General features: G+C 34.8%; 1 protein-coding gene across 1 annotated transcript in view; it reads right to left on the minus strand.

Annotated features, from left to right (window-relative positions):
* The window catches only part of KLHL4 (kelch-like family member 4), a 44681-nt gene that overhangs the window by 19943 nt on the left and 117 nt on the right, over positions 1-24621 (minus strand). The window contains exon 1 of the mRNA XM_009587039.1: positions 24308-24621. This exon is cut by the window's right edge and continues 117 nt beyond it. Coding sequence (XP_009585334.1) covers positions 24308-24621 — 314 coding nt within the window. The remainder of the gene's footprint in view (positions 1-24307) is intronic.

Genomic DNA, 24621 nt, shown 5'->3' on the forward strand with positions numbered 1-24621 from the left:
AGCATTATAAATGTTGATTACGTTCTTCATATAATTTTTGTTCAAATGGCACTACAGAAATGTTTAGAATTATAAAGCTCTTATGATCCTGGTCTTAGTATGCCTTCTTCCATTTTTTTCTGTTTGGCATCTGCAAGTTTTCATTTATAAGGCTGCATGTAAACTGTAGTTTACTACAGTTAACGGTGGTAGGTGGTGCTACTGAGTTTTCTACTTCCTATCAGTTTTATGTCAAAGATGCACTGCTTGCACAGCATTGACATGTCATAAATGCAGCCTCCTGATCATTCACAATCAGAATACATAAAAAACAAACCTATTTTCCTGTGATACTAATAGCTAAAATATCTCGTGGTATGAAATTTTGGAAATTACATGTCATTAGGTCGTTTCTGTTTCTTTTCATGCTTTGTACATTAAATTACATTACTAAATGGGAATGAATCAGAAGACAATTTGACAATATAATTCTAGACAAATTACCAAACTAAAAGCTAGTGAATTATATAGCCTTTAGAATCTGAATGCAAATAATAAAGACAAACTAATTTCTCTGCCTTTTCATGGAAATGTACATTATAAATATATTCCTCCCACTCCAGAATTCTGTTAGCTGTCCCACTTATAAATACCCATAAAGACTATATACACAATTTCTCTTATCTCACTGTTTTTTTAAGACATCCTTCCTTGCTGCCTGTTAACATGGATTATGTAGCAGATTGAAACGGCTTTTTTATATTTTCTTAGAAAAATATTTATTTTTATATTCATATGTTTTTAGTAAAATAGTACTGCATTTGTTGATATACATGTATATCAAATATCTTGAAAACATTGCAATCTTCAACACTCTTTTGGTTAAAGATTTTTTTTAGAAAAACTTTTTCTCAGTTTAATATCATATATTATTAAAATGTAAAGCACCTGGTTTTTAAATTTCCAAGCCCAGATAGGAAATAATGGCAGCTGGTTAACTAAATTTACTGTTTGTCTTTGATACTGTATATTCATAAATGAATAGGAGAGATAAAATCTCTTCATGAAATTAACGTATTAAATTTAGCAGAATATTGGATTACATTCACAATTGAACATCTAGTTCAGAAAATACAGAAATAAAAATGGGTAAATCAGGTTGAATCAGTAATATTATCAGAAAATAGAGATGTTAGGTCATACATTTTCAAAGATTATACCTCATTAAATAGCTAATCAGAATTCAAGGGGAATAATTGGAAATCAAATTATAACTTAATATTGATTTGAGACACAGTAGAGTTTTCTGTCCCTTCTGCAATACAAGCAAGTTACTGTACGTCAGTGCTTTTCAGAATGGTACAGAACAAAATCACGGTTGGTATGGCTATTGTATGTCTGGGTTTTTCCAGACATATCTCTTTTTTCCATCTGAAAATCTATCAATATGAAGTTTTCTGGATTCCTGTACTGCATTTATAGACACCTCACAGCCCATTTGGAATATGGCATCTTTTGGGCACTGGTATGTCAAAAGCCTTCAGATCCCCAGTGTATTTGATGCCTTTCAGATGCACCAGAGTTCAACGTATTTATTCAGACCTGGCGCTGCCAGACTCACTGGATATGTAAGATCATTTATGGTCTGCAGAGATGCATTATTTCTGGTATAACTGAGTTATGTCAGCCCTGAAGTGTATGTATACGTCACCTGAGAAACAGCAGACCGGATGCATCTGAAATCCCCAGATGCACTGCGCGGTTGCACAGTATGTGGACGTGTTTCTGTCTGGGCAATCTCAGACTATACTACTAATTGCAAACACATTAAGATGTACCAAATCAATGCAATAAACTCTCTAGCTTTCTTTTGAAGCTCTTTATTACAATTTCAAATGCATTTTCTTTTCTTTTTTTTTTAAAGAAAAAGGGGCAAATCAAGTTCACCTATAACGTGTATCCTTTGTAGTTTACAGCTTACAAAAATTCGTTTCAGTGAGTTTAATGACTATACTTTTTTATTTGTTTTCCTTCAATGCTTCATTGAAAATGAAGAAGCTGCAAAATTGGATTATATGCTCATTAGTTTTGCATCAGCTACTTTATGCCAAATTCATACTCCGTAACATTCATGTTTTGCTATTAACCTATTAAGCTTTCTTTAACATTTATCCGAAAATTATTTTTTCAAAAATATCTGTTGTCAGATTCATTATATCCGTTCTAAGTATTGTATTGAAGTATGTATTACATTGCACTTATCCTTGATGTTTGCAGAAATCAACTAAAATAATACTCAACCATCCCTACTGCAAATGCACAGTACCAGTTTCTTGAAATAAATAATTTTCCATAGTTTGTATATATTTGTGGGTAGAGCAATTGTTTTTAAGCTGCAAATATTTGCAAAGGGACTTAAAGTCTGATAATTTCCTTCAGTCCTGGGTACTTTTTTCACATGTTTTGCAGAGTGACCTTTATCTACAGCAGAAATACCACTAACGTAATTAATTATTTCAAAGACAAAGGTCTTCAGAGACTGAAAAATACTGGAAGCAAAAAACATGCACCATTAAGTTTGTTAATATTAATATTATAATTGCTGGTTTATCTTCAGCAGCTGATTCAAAATGGTAGCTATAGTATATTATGGAAGGGAAAAATTAAATTCAAAGATAAATATTTATATTTTTTCCTTAGTGTATGACTATCACTGCAGAGAACTCAAATATTGACCTTCACAATATAGTACTGGGGACCAGGGAACTAAAGAAGACAGAGATTAAAGTACCTTGAAGAATGAAGTCAGTAAAAATATCCTTGATGCCTTTATGTTGAATCGTATAGGGGGTGCTGTGGACTGTAGTACAAAGATAGGCAAGCTAGCTGCAAATGTGCTAGGATGAATACGTCTGCCTGTCACATCTTGTCCTATGTGGTATGGGTTAATGTGTTGAGAACAACACATTAAGAGAACTCAAGGTTTATGTGAACCTACTCAGAAAGAAAGCGTGTAGAAGATGGAGTAATATTTGTTTTCTATAAAATGTGTACAAATTTGGACAAACAAAATCTGAATATTGAGTAATAAAAGTTTCCAAAAGTGCATTAGCCCTATGATGACCAAGGAATTAGTTTTCCACTCAGTTAGGAGGGAACGTTATCAATGAACTCTTCTGAAGAATCAGAAACCCAAATTGCTTAATGTCATCTTTGTCTTAGTGTTCACTGGGATGCTGAGTTGTGTTAACACCATTAGCATTAGTAATAATGGCTTAAGAATGTGGATTAGCCTAGAGAGAGCAGAGATAACTCTATATTTAAATGATTCCAAAGCAGCTGAGCTCTATTAATTTCATCTTAAGTAGAGAGCCAAGTGAAATAATTTCAGAGTTTTCCTGAAAGAATTTATGAAGGATAGGGAAAATATGGTACCATTTTTAAAAAGAAGCAACATGAAATTTTGAAACAGACAATATAAACTGAAAACTTGAAGAAATAATCAAAAAGCATTAAACATCTAGATGCTAACACGGAGACAAATACCTGCCAGCATTGCAGTTCAGAATGAATCACGTCATAACAATTTTTTTTTTTGACACAATAACAAAGCTTAGTGGGAGAAAAACATTAGTTGTCAGAAGTCATCTTGACTTTTGGATGACTTCCGACACTATTTCACATGACATTTTCAAAATCGAGCTAGGATGGCATGTTTTAAGTGTAATAAATATAAAAGATATGATATGTAATAAATATAAGACATATGAACAACTTTTATATCTACTCTTGAAAATTTATCAGGGATTCATTTTCAAAGGCAGACAATGTTCTGAATGCATTCCAGGCAAATTCTGCTTCTGATGCTGCTCCATATTTTTATTACAGACAAGCATAAGATAGAAATAAGGTTTAATTGTTACGTCGATATATGATAGCAAGTCACAAACTTTTTCGGAACAGAGTTTAAATTCAGAGAGCCATCTTTGCCCTTCTCTTTTTTGAACTTTAGGCAAATTTTTACTTTTCAAAGACCTGCTCACACCTGTGCATGAGTAATTACCTGAATGAAACACAGGCTGAGAAATGACAGTTAAGGTAACAGCTAGATTATACTGGACCCCAAACAAGGTGTGACTCAAAAATGGTGTTGTGGAGGAAAATCTTCATCTTTTCTTTGGTCAGAAGAATTGATGTGATGAGTTTTGTGGTTCATTCCAGGCCTACAAGTCTTTAAATTTCTGAATTATGTTAAAATTATTTTCTGTCTTCATAAAGTACTCTTCATTAATCAGCACAGCACTCTTCATTAATTAGTATATAAAGGATAAATTCAATTTTCCTCATTATTTAATTAGAACATGATAAAACATAAATGCCATTTATTTGCCATGTCCTTTTTAAAATTCAGTATGTTCTTAAAGTGTCTCATTAAGTGTGCCTATGGCCAAAAACCAGAAAGTAAACCTGATGATAACGAAGCTTAGAAGCATAATATTGCATGAAAACTAAGTGATGAAATGCAGTATTTTAATTTTGTTGTTCTTGATAAGGTTTTTTTTTTTTTATGGTGACCACTTCTCTTTTGGATATTTGTTGAATTTACCCAATTAACCTGCTATAATATTTGTGAAATTCAGTTTAATCAAGTAACAGTTCAGTTATCAGTGTCACTTACAGATTTTGATTTTGGATCAGCTTACCTCTGCACTGTAAATCATACCAGCCATCAGCAGCAAACTGGATACCAGTTAGAGACATTAGACATCCTAAGGACTTTATCACAGCTGAAAACACCAATGTGACTTCAGCTCTGTGGCGCGTTGTATGTGCTTTAGCGGTGACAAGGCATGAGACAAAACTGCAACTTCATCAATTCAGTTTGTTTGTGCAGCAATATTTACAGTGCAACTCATCATTTTTTTTTCTCTCATTTGTTTCTGCTTATTCAAGAAAACTGCAGTCAGCCCCCACATAGGCAGACTCTCTCTTATGCAGCTGTTTGAGCTCTGACCCTCTGTCTGTTGGGCAGTGTCGTGGGGTTGGAGATTGAGAAAAGCTGTTTTCCTAGGTCAAATCATAGGACTGTAGCATCTGTTAGAGATAAACCACACCAGTTGGCTGAGAAATAAGAAAAATATTTCAGTTAGGAAGCCATTTCTGCACACAGATAAAACAATGATAAAGTTGATGCACCTGTACTAATTGCTTGCTAATATAATTATGCCACATCAGTAACTGTCCCAACCTCTGCCTTAAAATTTCTACTGCAATTGTCTCCTTTACTATTTATTCTTTGTAAATATCACAGCTAAAGATTGTATTGACATTTTTAGGGTATGGGTAAAAAGATTTGATCCAAAAGAGTATGGAAAATGGTACTATAAGTTGATGACTGCTGAGGTAATAACAATGACAGAAAATGATGTAGCAAACAAAGAAATAAGCAACTGAAATGTATAATTATTTAAGTTAATGGAGAGACTGCTGACTTCTAACCTATCTAAATTGAAAGTTCATATTGACAGTTCCTTTAGAACTTGGAGCTCTTGAAACTGCCTGGTTTTAGTAATTTTTTATTGCTTGTATTAACATAAACCTGCCACTTTTCTCAGTTGGCATTAGTTAAAATAACTTTTCGCGTTTGGGATTACAAGTATAAGTGTGCACGTCATTAAACTCAGGAGCTTCAGCATATCACTGAAAGCACGGTAGCTGTTTTGAGTTTTGTTCTTCTCCCCAGACATGATAATATATGAATTATGATTCATTTCAGAATGAATTTGGGTTAGGATATTTTGAATTCTCCTATGAATAGAAAGCACGTGTTGGAGGGGTAATTCCACTGGAAAACAGAGGCTCCAACCAAACTGCAGAGCCCCTGAGCACTGTACAGTCCTTTATGCTGGTGTCAGCTGTGGACACATCATGATTTCATGTTACAAAGAGGGGTAGATCTAAACACTCTCCCCAGTAAGCTGTTTTCCTTTGGAAATTATATATTTATTTTTTTAACGGAGAAGGTTAATTATAAAATTTTTTTCCAGTGCAGATTGTTCTTATTAGCATGTGTACTCCCTCAGTTGTTGATCTTTTGCTACTAGGAAGACAGTTTGTTGAAAGCTTCATGCATTCCTTTATTAGCATCTTGTGTCTACAGTAGAGTTTTATGCTTGCAATTTGCTTTATGCAGATAATTAAGAAATGGGATATTCCTATGTACATAGAAAGTACTTTCCATAATTTATTACTGTGTAAAAGCACAGTAAGATCTGGTCCATATTTTCTTTGGATGCACTATAGTACTATGTGAATCATTTTTCTTTAACTGCTGAAGACAAACATTTAAAAAATTCACTATTATATAAATGCTTATTCAAGAGTCACTGTCTATGGGATTTTGTTCCCAAGTTTTGGGGCTCAGCTTTGAAAATTGCTCAGCATTCACAAATTTCAAGAGATGTTAAAATTAGGAGTCAACTGGCCTCCAATTCTCTTAAGTCAGAATGATAGGTTGGGAAAAGCCACAGAGCAAGTCCTATTGGCCTCTGTGGCTTTGCATGCAGTGCCCCATGCTGCCTTCCCAAAAGGACTCTGGGTGGTAGTGCAGCTCCACTGGGAGTAAAATCCACAGCTCTGAGATAGATGATGCCCAAAGTGCCGTATTCATAGGCTGAACAAAGAGGTTTCTAGTGAGCTGTTTTAAATTGTTGAATTCACTAAAAGGACTGCAGGAGCAAAACTCAGCAAATTTTTCTTCTGAAAACAGCCATTGGATTACACAGTATAGCTACGGACTTTATCACAGTGACCTGTCAGAATTAAAATTTGTAATATAGTAGGAGTTTTGAATTTAAATAATGATTCTCTTCCTGATTCAGACTAATCTGAATATGAAACCTTACTATAGACATTATAATGGCATGACTTAAGAACACTTATTTCCGTAGCATGAGATACTTTCTTAAAAATTGGAGGTCTAGCAATATCTAATCAGCCTGGAGAGCACACTGCCTGTACGTCCATGAGTGTTTTATTACAATAGATACATGTCTATATTCAATGATGAAGTGAGTGTCTCAGGCAAATCATTTAAATTAATGCCATCTTAACACACCATTCAAGAACATTATCCTCCAGGAGAATTAACACTGTATTCGTTTACATTATGTAATAGAGAATAATAACTAAGTGAAATATTTCAGGTACAAAGATAGAAGTATGTATATTTCCATCTTAAAATTAACCTTTGTTCTGATAATGTCAAATGTAGTGGGGGCTACTTATCTCAAATATCCATGTGCCTTGTTTCTCTAATCATAAACAATACTTGAGTTCACTTTTTACTCTTTGTTTGCATGTATATAAAAGCTATCATCTTACTATTCACAGATAGAAAGTTTTAAAGTAGATATTTTGAGATTACAAGTAACTGTTGAAAATTAGTTTGGAATTAATCAGATGTAAAGTCTGCATGCCATTCCTTTATACCTTGATAACTACACATACCATACCTTGATAACTACACAAAGTTAAGCAGATGCCATATAAGGATAAGGAAATTACAAAAACTGAGTTACAAACGTTGAATCTTGCTCTGTAACTGTGGCTCCACAGTAATAAAATAAATTTCCATATACTAATATCAATAGATGTTTTTGAACTAACTTGAAAGTTTGATTAGAAAATACTAGGTTAAATACTGATGTAGGAAGCAAAAACTTCATAAAAACTGAAGACATTAGCCATGATGGTTTTTATACCAGTGATGATTAGGACCTGTAGTTATTATTTATTATAGCACCCAAAAGCCTATCCTTTTCTCTGAACCAGCATGCTTAACCACTAATGCACCAATTCAACCATTTCCTGCAGAAGAAGGAAGTATTTCCCTGCATGGCAATATTGTATGTCTGGCATGGTGAATATTGTTGTATAACTCATTTTAAAACAAAATTATGTTTTAATTAACACTTATTTTTCCTAAGACAAACAAGAAAATCAGTACAAAGTCATTGTACATTGAATTTTACCATGCAAGGCATGATATAATGTAAACTGTGAGGAATACTTCATTGTCTTGATTAACACAGACTCCAATAGTACAAGAAGCATTCTGCAGTCATCACTGCAATGCACGATTTCTAATCCAACGTTTAATTACATTATTATGTCAGAGGGAAATTAAAAGTTGTGAAGGAGAAATTCAGTGAGGCTGACTACTTCTTGCTCAACTTTCTTGTAGCTAGTGATAATATTGTTAGATAATTTAATAGCATCTTTCTAAAGAACAAAAAATGATGTGACCAGAAAGCATGATATAGCACTATCTCAAGCTGTGAAAATGAAAAGTAATGACTAAATGCTGGACATGAACTTGTGACATTTTTATTTAGAGGACACACAAAAAAAAACCCAAGCCAATGGCAAAAAAATTTGTTTTAAATCCAAGCATGACTATTGCCAGATGAAACTAATTAGGGCCATGTTTCTTACTTCATTAAGCACCTTTCAGAAAGGGCCCTGATGGGAGAGACTGTTGGGAAGAAAACCCGCTTTATGCTATCCCCTTTCACTGTTGTTGGCAAAAGTGGAACAAAGGGGAGCTTGGGACACACAAGTATAAGGAAAAAATGAATGTCTGCAGTGAACAGAATTTTGAAAAGCCAGAGAGTAACAGTCTCAACAGCAACTATCCTTGCCACTACCATTTTAAGCCTTACAGCTAATTAGATACAGATACTGCTGTGAGATTGTTTTAAGACTTCTTGATTTATGAAAACTCAAACCACTACCATAATACCTTAATACATGCTTCTCACTTCTTTTTTGTACTTCATCAAAGGCAAAAGGACTTTATTCTTGTGCTTGCCATGACCATTTCATTTTGTGCATTTTTTTTCTTTTCTACTTTTACCTGTTTAGATTCTAACTAAGCAATAACAAGACTTATGTTTCACTTAAATGGGAAAATGTGATAATCCCCACTTCAGCTGAAGGCACCATTTTAAATTTCACTTCACTTTATGTGACATTTCCCCAGTAATGTAAAATTCTATGGGCTTGTTCCAAAATATCTCCTCACCTGATTCAGCTGATCTGCTGGATACTTCGTTCAAGGCTAAACACTACTGCAATGGAAAAAAATGTCTGATTCTTCACCTATTTAGCCAGTGTGCACTGTTAAACAGGTGTGCTGTAAGTGTTTAACGGATTTTTCTTTCTCTCCAAATTAAGGGAAAAGGGAATGTTTGTTACTCTGATAATTTATAGCTCAGGATTAACAGAGGATACAACAAGGAAGTGAATAAAACCAAAATTACCTACTTATTTGGTGAGACTCTTCTTACTACTGACCTGAGGCTGTTTCATGTTGGGATCCTCAGACTTTTTGGGTTTGTACTTTTCCTTTTAGCTTATCATAATTACAGATTTGTTAGAAAAGAGTGAGAGAGAATGTGTACAAAGGCATGGTCAGCCTCACAGAGAGAAAACTCACTTGAGAGGTAGACAGAAGTTGCCTATTCTATAAGGTTTTGTTAGCTACATAACTTTATCTATGGTCAATTCCTCCCTCTTCTTAATTGTGTAATTATACCCTGAGAGTGTTTCCCTCTGTTATAGCTAAATATTTCTGTGTGTTCATAGGTACAGACATCCTGATACCAAAATGTTCTCCAGCTAGTTGTTATCTTCTGGTTTTCTGTGTCAGAAAATATAACTCAAACCTAGGTCTAGAAAGGTATTTAAATAACTTGGCCTGCTCTATTCATATCTCAACTGAGTGGATTTGCTTTGAAGTCAGTACAATAAATACAGCGTACACTGAATACGCTCCCATATATACTGCAAGGAATTGTTAATGTTATAAATTACATAGACTATTGTGCTTTATCTCTTGCTTTTATCCTTGGTCACTGACTTTCATTTTTATAATATCTGAGAAATACCTTAGTATTCATTATTATATGCATCTTTGCTAATGTCAGAAATTAACGTCCACTGAATATCTAGTATGCTTCCTCGGAAAAGTAGGTTTATGAGACAGCAACTTAAAATAATTGCTTATTGAGGAAACCTCTATTCATGAGTCCGTAGCATCTTTGTAAGATAAAAGGAGAATTGTCATTACAACCTTTACAGATAGGCTATTAGGTCTATGGGTTTTTTGACAGTATCAAGTGTATTTAACGCTATTTGTGACAATATGTCTTAAGAAAACCTGTACTCTTGATGCCTTTGATGACTTGGCATTTATCCTGGCAGATAATAGTGATAACTGCTCCAACAAGCCAGGGTCTGTGTCAATGTCAGCTCACTGTAATTGAATTGGAATAAAAACGTGAAATCTAAATAAAAGTAGTATATGAAATCAAAAGAAAAATAAAGAAAGGCTGAAAAGTACAAGTGGAACTGATATGAACTGCAGAAAATATTGTTTATAGTATTATTATGACAGATTTTTTGCTTGAGTGCCTGTATTATTCACTATTCTAGCTGGAGGGAGGCAAAATTGCATTATAATGTGATCTTACAAAAAATAACAGAGCAATTTTATCATGTTTATTCAATAAAATATGTATTACAACTTTTGCTGAGGTTGTAATATAACAATAACTAAATGAAGCATGTGATAATATGCTATCTAGCTAATCTTGATAGAAAAAACCAAATCTTTCCTTACATTTGTTTTCTGCCTCCTGAAGAAGGAATTGGTTATTTAGCTTACTTGCAATCTGTATTGTTTCAGCGAAAATAAGTTACAAGATATGCCTTAAGACTATTCACCAGGTCATGTAGTCTCCATCCTTAGAGGTTTTCAAGATCCAACTGGATAAAGCCCAGAGCAATCTGGACTGGTCTCACAGCTGACCCTCCTTTGAGCAGGGATTGGGCTAGAGACCTCCTGAGATCCCTTCCGACCCAAATTATCCTGTGATCTTGTGATCCTATGACTCCTGGTAATTTGAAAAACAGGAAAGGGGTAATAATATACTTAATGATGATTTCAACTGGAGAGTAAAAAGCCTTTAAGTAGATTAATGTAAACACTTATCTGTTACCATCTAAATGTTTTAAGGTTGTCCTGAAAGCATTAGTGCTCCCCTCTCTGGAAATTATTATGATCTAGCTTCTCTTTTGGGAAGTTGCTCAGTTTCTCACACAGTTTTCTCTTATGACTGTAGAAAACTGCTATTAGTTGTTTAATCTTTGTGCAATTTCATAACATATATTCTACTGTGTTCCTACTGACCATATTTCCACCAGCGAGAAGATCAAATGAGAGCTAATCAAATGTTTTAAGGGTAGGTCAGCCTTTCCTGCTCATCTTTTGCTAGACACTGTCTGCTGAACACCTCTTTATCCAATAAAATTGATGTTCCCTTCAACTTTGATTTGAAATTTGATGTATTAAATTGAACAGTCAAAGCTGAAACTATGTTTATGTTGCTTCTGGGTCAGGACCCTTTTTTGCTGGGGTCTTACCTTTCAATCTTGCCATGAGTGTACAGATCACCTTAATATATTGCAAGTCTTTCCTCCAAATAATCTACATTAGAAATTGGTCTTGCATTGGAGAGAGAGTATTTGGGGTATAGGAGAACCGAAAGACCTCAGCATCAGTTTATAGAATAAAAAAGTAACAGATGAGAAAGTTAGTTCAGAAATCAGAAATTTCACATTTCAGCTATGTTATTCTCCAAAATTATTTAAAAATATGGTTATGATTTAAAGCTATTTATTAAAAAAGGTAAAAAATTGTGGTTTTTATCATCAATTGATTTACAAAATGTCACAACAGTAGCCAGTAAAAGTGAAATAACAGCCTTTTCACTTAATGGCTTGACATATGGGGAACAACAAAGGATGTTTTAGGAACTGTAGAGAGTTAAAAGAAAACAATTTGTGAAAATTCAAAGATGAGGTATCAACCTGATGTATTGTTTAAAATATATAAGGAAATAATTCCAGATTCCAGATGAAGAATAAAAGCTTGCTAGTAAACGTATCAGAGCTTTGTTGCTCCACTGACCAGGCCAAACAGTCCTTCCAGTCCTGACTTTGTTCTTTTGCTAATTGTGTTAAGTTTAGGTTCGAATTCACTGTAACACTAAGTGAAAAAGTATAAGGAAACTTTAAACAGCTAACTAGTAATTGAGCTACATATTGAATGAGGAAGTAAGAGGCACAATGAGCTCTACTGCTTTGTGGCATCCCGTGGGAGCTTCATGCTGAGCAACTTTATTGGCATATTGTAACACCAAGCCACTCTAAATTTCTTTTATAGATGAATTTGGTATCCTTTAAGTGAATGAAAAAAACAAATTAAGACAAAAAATTAGTCCTGACTTACAACCTTGCTCACTTCTGTGCTTTTCTCACTGCTTCATTGTGTTCTGATTGAAGAGTCTGGCTCCTGCATGATCACAACGCTGTAACTTCGCAGGAAGCTGTCTTACCCTGCTTGTAAATCCGCTATGACACGATATATCAAGAGACTGAGTTGGCCGCACTGCTGGATGATTTTACTAGGTCAAGCATCTCAGACAGAAAGATCAAAAGTCCATCTTAAGCCACTGTACTAGCACATAGAAGGGGAGGGGGGGTGGGAGTGTAAGTAGTGGCATAGGAGGGAATTTCTGGCTTTACATTAGTTTTCTGTAAACTGAATGACCAGCCTGGAGGCAATCTTCTGTGAATGTCCTCTGTGAGACAGTCATGAAAATCATGACTCAGAACAAGCATTTCAGTCTTAAATGCTTTTTAGAAAGTATTGGGCTAAAAGATATTTACGTATGTTTGGTTTAAAATTCTTTATACAATCATAGTTCAGTGTTTACATATGTTTTGAATTACACTGCATGACCCAGAAAAGAAGCACAAAACTCTCCAGTGTGTTGGACAAAATAGACAACGTTCTGCAGAAAGCTGTAGTTGTGATGTCCAAAATAACTGATGGTTTTCATTACTCCAATTAAATTACTTTGTAGCAAGAATCAATTTCTGCCTCTTTCCTACCTAGCCTAAACCTATTTTGGTGGTGCTAAGACCCTACTAATCTCTAACCTGCTATCTCTTTTCTTACTTTACCCTCTGATATGTAAATAATGTTATGGTTTACAAATAGGCAATACTTGCAAGTTTGGGTTCTACAATTACTAAAGTTTGGTTAGATCAATATATATCTATTATAAACATAATTTCAAACTGTAGAACACCATATTTCTTGTTCAGAGTATATCTTTATTCTCCTCTTTATCAGCAAGTGTCTTTTTGGTTTATTCTTTGTATTTTGGATTGAAAAAGTCAAGTGCCTTTAATAGCACATTACGGGGTGCCTTCAATAGCACATCCATAGATCGGCTTAATTTTTAGCTTTCTAAAAAATGTTTTCTTAAAAAAACATTTTCTGATGGTTTTTTTTCTTTTGTTGAGGAGGGTTCAAACTACAAATCATTGTACATAGAAGTTTAGTGCTCAAAATACTGGCTCCTGGCATACCGTATAATCCAATAAAAAAACTCTCAAAAGCTGCTTCCTGAGTTTGCAGCATACTCATAGGACTAGTTATTTACCTATTATGTGACTGCATGTACACATGTCCCCAAAATGCAATTCTGCATGTATTTGCAGGCCCTTCCTGCACAGGGGTTACAATTCACATAGCTGAATTCGTGAATTGTTTGAACGCAATTTTGAAGTACCTTGCTTGGATAGACAGTGAGGGTGCACCCTCTTCGTACTGGGATCCAAGAGTGCACCAAGAGTGGATAATGGTATACAGTAGTAATATGCCATTCCCTAAACTATAAACAAGGTCTCTTAAAATTGAGACACGGAAATATTCCAAAATTTGAAAGAGTAATTATTTTTCAATAATTCAAATCCTATGTTTTCTAAATTTCTGGAGCTGTTGCGCTCTGAAAAAGAAAAGGAAAGGCAGCATACATTTTCATGCTTAGTGGCACGCTCAGGGTCCGAGCCCTCCTGCCCACTCAACAGAGAGGCAGGCGTGTCTCTGATCATGGCAGATGGCAGCTGCCCTCCAGGCTGTCACCTACCTGGGCACTAAAGAGCTAACGGGAGAACGCAGAACACTGCGGCAGTGAAGCCTGCGTGGAGCAGGTTATATGATCTGTTTTGGCAAGTCACATCTGCCCTAGGGTCAAAAGGATGGTCCAGAAATGGTGTCACCAGAGCTGGTCTTTCTCCTTGCATTTTCACTGCTTATATGGCAAAGGCAAATCTTTTGCTTTAAATAGATTACTATCTAAACTATGAACCCAAATGGATTAAAACTGAAGGTAATGTTTGAACAAACATCATCAGTCTGGAAACAGAGCTTTTTAATTACAAAGCTTTTAACAGATCACCATGGCCATGGCAGAAATGGAAAGAACTAACTTCTACCAAAGACGTAGAACATGACTAAGATAAAATTACAGAGATATTTTTGTCTGCATGTGTGTATACGTGCATCTCTAATTCTTCACATTCTGGAGCATTCTGAAATGGTATGACAGGGAGTCACAGAGCTTTCCTGAGCATCTGTGCTAAATGAACACTGTAAAAGAGGTTTCCCTAGCAACGCAAACCATATGTAATAGCTTAAAATAGCTTTTCTCCAACTCCTAGGATTTCTTAGTGGTTTGCTCACAATTTCCATTTAAATCAAGGTATATTTGCCCAGTTCAAAAAGGTTCTTCATTTTCTCAACTTCTATTAACATGAACAGGCTTTGAAAATGCTCATTTATTGCAAGAATGCCTCCCTTTCTCTTGACTTCTAATTTATCAGGTAAACCGAAGCATAGCAAATGGTGACAGTGGCTGTCCACTTTATCAAATGTATTCCCTTTGTTTGCTGTTCAAAACATTTTACTATAAGTATATTGGTGGTCTCTACTGCTTATTGTAACAGAAAACTTCTAGTTAAAGTACCAGACTTTTATTTTTGTGATATTATTATCATGAGACGATAAACTGTGCAACTATGTAGCACAATGCATCAATCATAATGTACGTGCATTCCACTTTGCATTTTAGTAGCAGTTCCCAGGCAAATTCTGATATTTGAAAACACTGATAATTTCTTATTGTGTCCCTAGGGAAATAGGTATCAAATGTTATCTTTAACATGAGTAAAGTGTGGTACCAAGAGGCTAAGTGATTTCTCTAAGTTTATATAAGAAGCAAGCAACAAATCAGAGGCATAACCCATGGATATTGATTTTGAGATCCTAATGCAACTAGTCATAAAGTCATACATTTAAAAAGTTAGAAGCTGGCTGAGAGAGCTTGAATTTGATTAAATTAAATGTTAATATACAGGTAAGATTCTTGTCCAAAGATTTTAAAAATGTATATAGCAAACTGAAAAAGGAACCAGCTATCAGACATTGCTTTCTTTTCCAATAAATATGTTTGTTTACCCTAAATGAGTTTTAGCTGAGAAAACAATGAAGCAAACATTTAGTCATGTACTCTTCATGTGCTGTTTCATTTTTAAATAAGGCAACTGTAGAACACAGCATGAGAATACAGTGCCTATTTCCTGACAAAACATTTTTAAACTGTAGTCATTTAGATACCATATCATATATTTCAACCTCAAATGAAGTAATGGCTACAAGGTAGGTGTTCCTTTCAATACTTTTAGTTCTCCTTCTTGTTACCTGTGAGCAGCAGACAGACTTTTAGTGAAATATCCTGACTTATCGTGTAGAATGGAAATAGTTACTAGAATGAAGTGAAAGATGTTTTATGCTAATAATTAATGGACAGGCAGAATTGTTGGAAAGAAACAGGCTCTAAGGTCTTGTTCTATCGATTTTAATTAGCTTTGAATTGAGTTTTGACTATTAAGCATTTGCTTGGAAAAGGCGGGGAGGGGGTGGACTGGGAGAAGATTTGCTGCCAGAGCTGTGTGGGAAGTTCTCGTGCCAGTGTAGCTGACGACAGAGTCACTGAGGTGGAGTCTGATTTCACAGAGGAGGAAATTTTGTTATAGCTTTGTTTTAGAGATTATTTTTTAAGTTTATTTCCTATACTTACCTTAAGCTTTTTCTGTGAATCCTGACAGTACTTCAGCTTCATTTTTGTATTCATTTAGCCTGCATACCTACAGGTATGCCACACACAAGCCATATTCTTTATCTTATTACCTGATACAGTCATTCTCTAAATATAGTATCATTATTTTATTCAAGCAGAATGAAAGGAGCTAAACTAAATTGTATATATTGGGCTAACTTAGCTGTTTGACTATAACAAACAAGCCCCTTTATTTCTTTAAATGTGAAAGATTTTAGTAATGTTCCTCATTACAGTATTTCAAATTCAGCCACAAAACAACAGTGAAAATAAATTGTTCATTTCTTTCAGAATGCTGCCTAGCTATAACTTTCAAATCAAGCAAACTCTCTCCTCCTTTTCCAAGAATGCTTCAACAACTGTACAATTTCCTGTTAATTTTATAATTACATATGCTCAGTATGTCTGTAAAAACTGCTCTGCATTGGTCGCATGTGTTTAATCATCTCCTTTCTGGAGACATTAAGAAGTGATTTTAAGAATAGTAATAACTCTTTAAAAGGTAATTTAACAGCTGTCTTTGCTGAGAGCAAGCTGTATGGAGTGGAAATGAGAAGATAATTGAATCATAAAGAAATTGTTTTGAAATGAATAGAATTGTCCTAGTTTCTTAAATTACTATTAAATGGTACTTTTTTCCCTTGCCTGTAATAATTGATCTTCGAAAGCTATGCGTGTTAAATGTAAGCCTGTAAATTACTGTGTGTTTTTAGTAAGCCATTTTATTTCTTATTATAGCCTTCTTAGTGGGGTGTGCGGGGACGGGGTTAGACTTGATGACATCCAGAGGTCCTTTTCAGCTTAAATTATTCTATGATTCTATTCATGTAGCTATGAAAAAAAATCTTTTGAATAAATATCCACTCCTCCCATAGGTTAAATATAAAATTAGTTTCAAAATACAAACCTACTTCTTCCTTTATTTTTAAATAACTCTTTCAACCCACTTTAATTTCACATACTTTTTGCCTTTTCAAGTTCCTCATAAGATGTCATAATAGAAGGAGAAAGTAAGAATAAAATCTGCTGAGGATGCCTTTGAGACATATTTATTCTAGTTTCTGTACCAAGAGCTCTTGTATGAGGCAACAGCATTTGTTTAGTCAGAACAACTTCATTGGTCACTGTTCATTACATTCGCACCTTGCCTAAAAAGTCCTATCTCTCCTTGTGAATTATCGACTTCTGGGAAAAAGGTAATTCTCCTCTTAGATTTTAATCCTGAACCAAATGCCACTTACTGTAACTTCACGAATTTTCTACACTTAGCAAACATTTGATATCAAAGGAAAATTTTCTTGGTTACTCTCACCTATCTCTTTTCAACCACTTGTGAGTGAATTTCAGTAAAATGCTATTAAAATTCAGCTTAATGTCACTAATTATTTCATGTACTACATGTACCTTTGTTCAGTTCATAAGTAAAACTACAGTAGTCTCTGGCACTAGCAGATGCAGCTTCTTCATGATGCCAATGGGGTGTTCATCAACCATCATTGCCTAGAACGTCACCCTCGCTCCCCTGCTGCAAACTGCTCTTCCCCTGCGCTAAGGCATTGAAAGGCCACATGAGCTGTTCAAGCATCACTTCTGAGAGGAGATCAGCTACAATATCTTAAATAACGCATTTCAAAGGTCTCCAGTTTCAAATTCATATTTTGACCTTTAGTTAAAGGTCATCTTTAGAAGACAATTCGTTTTTGCTTGTCCCTGAGGTAGCAATGTAGCATTTTGGTTACCCATAGAAGACTGGCATAAAAACATTTTTTTAAAATACACTGCTAAAGTATATATTAAATTGTTCTAAGTATTAAAGAAACTGCAAAATTCTCCCTTACTTCTTGCTAGATTCTGCAGTGTAAAAGTAATATAATTATTATTTCTAAGCACTTAGAAATAAAAGAGAAGACTAACAGTCAGCAAGAATTTGTCAAGAATAACGTCAAAATAAACTGAAGTCCTTCATTAATAGGTTGTAGTAGGCATTATGGAGAACAGAAAAGACGTAGCTGTCATTTATATCTTGGACATGAAAATATTATTTGACACTGTCTCCTATCAGATAGTACTAAGTTCAACCTGAAGTATTGTTTAGAACACATGCGAAACTGGTTTGAAATCATACTTTTAAAGTAATTATCAATGGTTCACTGATAAATAGGAAGCTAAATCAAACTGGGTTCCTAAGGAACTTTTCACTGAAGTTCCACTATGACTTTTCATAAATTTTCTAAATTACTGGGAAGGAAGAGGAAATAAAGAGAAAGCTTTGATAGGAACTTTATTACAATTGAAGATCATGCCAAGCTGAGAAGGCCTGCAAGTATATTGGAGGATAGGATCAGAATTGAATATTAAATCAGTAAATCGGAGACATTAAATAGGATCAGAACTGAATATTAACTCAGCAAATTGCAGACATTTTCTGATAAACATAAGATGGAATTTGTGCAAGATACTATATTTAGGAACAAATAACTGCAAAAATATACAGATGGTTAGGGAACAGGTCTTTGGTACAGGGTCAGGAGTTCCACATGAATCACAAGCCAGGCATGAGCAATAGCACCATTGCTCATGTTGTTGTTGACAAAAAAAAAAAACACTGAGCAGGATATTCAAACAGATTTTTAGTCAGAATGACTTGTGAGTACTCCTGCCCTCTTCACTAGAATTGCCAGGCTTTAACCAGAACTTGTCCAGATCTAACCACAGTACTGCAAGTACAGACGGACATGCTGGAGAAAGTCAGGAGAGCAATGACAATTATCGTAGTTGTCTAGCATAGGACTTCTGAAAAAAGATTGCAAGAATTGCAGCTCTTTAGACTTATAGCAATTTTCAAACATATAAACAAATGCTGTAAAGAAGAATAGCGTGGGAATAAAAAGAATAAGGGGAACAATATGCTATCTATATCCATGGGAGGAAAGATCAAGGAAATAATGAGCTTAAATTGTACTACAGAATACCAAGGAAGCACCTAAATATAGTTGATCCAACTTTGTCAGAGAAGGATTGACATGCTATCTGACTAGATGTCCAGTATTCTTTATTATGTTTGCAAACTTTTTATTTGTTAAAGTTAAGATTTTTGAAAGTTTTTTTTCAAAATGTTGGAAGTTCAGTGAAAATAAAATTGGAGCAGTTATGTTTTCATTTAAAATTAAAGGCTGCTGCTGTGTAAGATTAGGAATAATTATTTTGCCTTAGGCATCAGAGATGGTTTATGAAACTGAATTCTTACTCATGAGGGGAAAATAGTGTCATGATGTACTACTCTGAATGCAGCGCTTTATCATCTTCTCTGCAAAGGATACATTGTAGTCCTTCCTTTTACTAGATGCATTTTCATTCATTATCATTCTTGTGAATCAATGGTAGGACTCTGCTTATTTGGATACCCAGAACTCTACTCTTAATGCAAAAAAGCCTCTCAGTCTGGTTTGACCAGTGGTTTCATAGAATAATTCATATGTTCCATTTTCACCAGGAAAATTAGCATCTGTTTTCTTTTTTGGAAATGATCTTTTGTATTGAAAAATTAAGCAGACATCATTTCAGTGAGTATCTGTTACAAACTTTAGAGGGCATGATGAATATGTAGTGTAATGGCTCTCCCCAAAAAAGTGCTCAGGAGAAGGAAACATGACAGCATGTGTCCTTGATCTGTGCCACATTAGTTAACCAAAAAAATGGCATTGTATGTGCAAGAAATTGGGGTCAGGCACTGCACACTGATTTAGTCATTTCCACATGTTCAATATCTTATGGGATACTGCAACAATTAAAGGGGTATTTGTTCCCTGTGGTACTTTTATTTCACACTGGGATGTGAGCCAAGGCTGTTATCTGCTACTGGAAATAAAAATAGAACTCCAGGGAAAACCCTCATATAGGGGATAATATCCGAACTAGTCGTGTATATATGTGTGTACATATGTATATGTCAGAGACAGTAAGGGAAATGGTCTGATAGTTATTTCCATATGGCTGACAAAAAATAAAAAAAAAAAAAAGGACAACTAGATGAGTTTTCATGTCATGTCTTAAGATGAACTATCAAAATAACTGAACATCATAAATAGTCACTACAGAAAATGCATTGCCTCAGTTAAGAGGATATTCCTCCCAAATATCTGTTTCCATGTACATCAGTACCGACTGTTTGGATTATGACATCAAAAGACCCTATTAAATTTAATTAGAACCATATTTTGTCTCATATGGGAAATTAGAAAGCATGTATCTTTAGCAAAACTAGGGTTTATGAACCAAACTAGAGTTTGTCAGCAATTTTTCAGCCATATAATTAGAAAAAATGCCTAAGAGAAAAATGATGTATGGATGCTACATTCATTATTGAAATCTAACTGCCTTTGGGCAACTTGGAAAAGAGGTACATGCATACTTTACCAGCGCACAGGGTCTTCAATAGTACACTTAAAGAATCACAATATATCTCCTAGCAAGCATGCATAAATTGATGTGGCAATGTAGCATAATTTTAACAAATACTAGGCATAGTGCTTATATTGAAAGGTCAATACAGTCATGCCTGTGAGTCCAAACTTTATCAAGGGAAGTAATCAAGGTAATTCAATATCATGGATTCTTCTTATTAGGAGGTATCAGTGCTTTTTCAGTTTGTGTGCGCACAAGTGTATGTTCATGCGTTGCACACAAGAGCAAAGTTTTTGTCAACCGTCAAACAAAATCTAGCAAACAAATCCTCTGAGTTTTTGCTGATGTCTATGGACCACTGCCAGATCACTTTCTTTGAAAGAAATGGAACTGCTTCAAGGTCTCCCTGACAGAGGAGCCTGAACCTCAAAAGATTCCAGACAATTAGAGGAGATCAGAGATGATCATCGACTAGCTAAAGTGCACAAGAACCCACAACCATGCCTTCTGAACCAGAAGTAATTTACAGTTTACTTACCATGCATTCTTTCAGAGCTCACTTAAGCTCCTACTTACCTTAAGCCAAACCTAAAATCTTCGAAGGTTTTTGCTCTTCATTTGCATGGCCGTACTCTGCGGGTTTAGCTTTCTGACCATCCCAGTAATACCATTGTATTTTATAGTGGGAAATACGGCGTACAAATAAACAAAATAACTTGGTATCTCTACAGGTTTTAGCTAGTTTCTCTGGTTTTCACCTGTGAAAAGGTTCCAATCCTTATTCAAGGAGTAGATTGGTGAGAATTGGACTAGGTCAAAGAAATGTGTATCAGCCACTGTTCAGCTTTTTTCAAAACTATAGATGCAACTTCCATAAGGAGCTTATAACAGGTCAAGGCCCATCATTTTAGATGCTTCTAGAAGACTGTTTGATACCTGTTGAGTATGTTCCCTTAGCAACACTGGATAAGACAGACCCCAGGCACACTGGGAGGCTTTACTTAACCTTGTGCCAATAAGCAATTTTTTTATCTATTAGTTGGTCACATCTTAACTGGCTACTGTTACTACAAAACTAATTAATTTTGGTTACTTAAGCCCTCATTTACTTTGTCTGTCATTTGTTATGGGATATCATTCAGGAACAAGCCTGTAGGGCAGAAGCATTTGTTTAGGTCTTGCACTATTTAATTTGGGTACAGGAGTACCAAAAAAGATTGAAGAAAGCAGAAACAAGTGTATTGATGACAGTATATTCAATGTTGTTTGGAACTTTCTTATTTACCTTTCCTCCTCAATAAACAAGCCTTATTTCATCAAACCCCAGGGTGCTATGTCTGTATCACTGAAAGTGTTAAGTCCTGAGGTTTCTAGAGAAAGACATCTCAAGTTTTTCTGAAGAAATTGAAGAAATTTCCAAAGCTTTTTCGTAGGAAGCATTAAGCTGTTAGTAGAAGTTGCTTTCATAGTCTGCTCAAGGTTGAGTTATTGGCCTGATTTTCTATCCTTTTCTATTCTTTTCAATGTCCAAGTGACATGTAGCAGTGTCCTGCTTTACAGTCTAGCTAAAAATGGGACTTCTACAGGCAGAGGTAAACTCACTGGATTAGAGACAATGATTCCTTTTATGGAATAAAAGGCAAATTTGTATGAGATTGTCTTTGGTGTCCTCAGGTATGAATATGAAAGAGCATATGGCTGCAATAATTGTGTAATTATGCAGTGGCTTTAATAGTGTAAGAAGATGGACTCAGGGGATCCTGCAAATGTCTGATTTTTCAGATGTGTTAATTGCTAGCAGATCCCATTGATTACAATTGATTGCGACTATATGGAATTTCTAAAGAAAAAGAAGGCCCAAAATGATTTAAAAGGGTGATTTCAAAGGTATAAGATGAGGCATTGTTCTGAAGAGATGAAAATATATCCAGCAACTAGTCAGAGATAGATATAGATATAAGGTTGCTTCTCTTTATTTCTTCTCAGTATTTCATTTCTACCCAATCAATTAGCACATTAATTTGTGTGTGGCCTGTGCTGGATGCTATAGGGGAAGAAAATGGTGATTTACTTAATGATTTCTGTTGGTGCATATTTAAGAAATTGGAGCTATGTTAAGGTGTCTTTAATGATCTATTTTAATTTCTTGAAATAAAATTTTAATTACAGAGAAACTCATGGTCATGAATCACTTTCTAAACAATTTCTTACACATTCAGCCTTTTAAGGTGTATGTTAAGATAGGTTTTACCCTACAACATGCATAAAAAGCTTTTACTGGTAACTTTACAGAAAATACACTTATTTGAATATAACGATACTTTATAAGATATATACATTCCCAAAGCTTTTCTAAAAGCTGCAAATTTAAACAGCATAAGAGAACTTAAATTTGAATGAACATGAAGGCACAAAACTTCATGAGGTCTTAGCATAAAGTTTATATATAGCTGAAGAAAATGTCAGTTAACTTCCAAACTGAATTAATTATGCTTTTTTTACCTTCTTCTTCACCTGATATAGAATCTTATTTTGATTATTCAGTGTTCCTTACTTTTCTTCAAATTAAATTGACTTTCTTTCTAAGGTGTGCCTAAAATTACTTCTTTTTTTCAGGAAATTTGTACTGTCATTCAAAACAAGTTATACTAAGAGCATGCTTCTTACACATTACAAACTAGCACACTAGTAAACATACAGAACTACCACAGTCCTACCTCACTGATTTTACTCTGTAATGATTTTATGTAGTACACACTGACTACAGGTACTGTTCTCAAGATGACATTTTGGAATGCATTTTTTTTCTGTTCGGTCTGCAGATGTTCCCTATAGCAGATGTACAACTTGAAAAATAATAACTCCTAAAAATACACAAACTGTCAGCTTTGTTTTTACTGAGAGAAACTATAACTTCAAGTAAGATAGATTTGTATTTAAATACAATGTAAGAAACCTAAATTATTCCCAAAGACTGATGGCAATCTCATCAAATGGTGCAAATAATCACATTATAAACGCATAATTTGAGTCCAAGGTGGGGTAAAGGTGGGGTAAAATTCTTGCTGTACAAGCTAATAATACTGACATCAATTCGGAGGAGGGGAGGGAAGGCATGCTTAATCAAATAACTGGTATTAATATTTTCTTCTCTGTATTAACATCTTAAAAATAGCTCTTCCTTTGTGCTTACACCTTTAAGGTCTCATAGCTGTAATGTTTTTTCACCTGACCTTGCAGAAAGTATTTGTCTCTTAGTATACTAAACAAGCTGTGAAAGTACTGTGATTTCATATAAACCTTTAAAAAAAGCAAGTAATGGTGCTTCCTTTTCACTTAGTTCAAGGTTAATTATACTTGTCAAGAAGGCAGTAAAAAAAAGCAGTGAGAAATTTGACAGACTGATGGCAACCACACAGACTGTGCACCTCCAGCAGTTCCCATTTGTCAAAGTTGCACCCATTGATAAAGTCAGAATGAGGACAATATTTCAGAAGGCTCATTTCTTCATTGCACTTAAACATAATAAATCAAGACAAAAAAAATTAATATGCTGTAAACTATAATAGAGAAAATTTGACAAACTGGCAGATTTTATTTTTATGGAATAGTTATGAAATGATGTATCTTAAGCAAAGATCAAAATTTCATGACAATGTTCCTGTTCTTTTTTTTTAATGTGAATGTGTTCCTATTCATTTGAGTGTGGGTGTGCTCATATATAAAGTGAGACTAATGCAGTAAGGAACTCTGGCTAAAAACAAAGAGAGTTTTAGGGAATAACTTGGATAGAAGTATGGCTTTCTAAGTGCAGACTTTAAAACTCCTACCTCTCTGCAGATTCATCTGAATTTTCTTCTGTGATCATCTGCAACTCCTGTATGGTTTTACTTGAATCTTCTTTGAGACAGTTTTCCTCTGTGCTTGTTTTGGGAATATCCTCATTTGATCGAAGCTGTTCTATGAGATTTTGTTGATGCCAGGCTTGAATAGATCGGTGGTGCACCGGGGTTGGACCTGGCACGGGTGCCAGTATATTGTGGTGGACAGGACTGCTGTTTTTCTTCAGCCCATTTCTGTCCCGAGAGTGGTTCTTCAACCTGTTCTGAACCGGTGTCCCTCTGTGCTCATATCCTTCCTGCTG

Source organism: Fulmarus glacialis, unplaced genomic scaffold (assembly GCF_000690835.1).
Source record: "Fulmarus glacialis isolate BGI_N327 unplaced genomic scaffold, ASM69083v1 scaffold17931, whole genome shotgun sequence".
Taxonomy (NCBI): Eukaryota; Metazoa; Chordata; class Aves; order Procellariiformes; family Procellariidae; genus Fulmarus; species Fulmarus glacialis.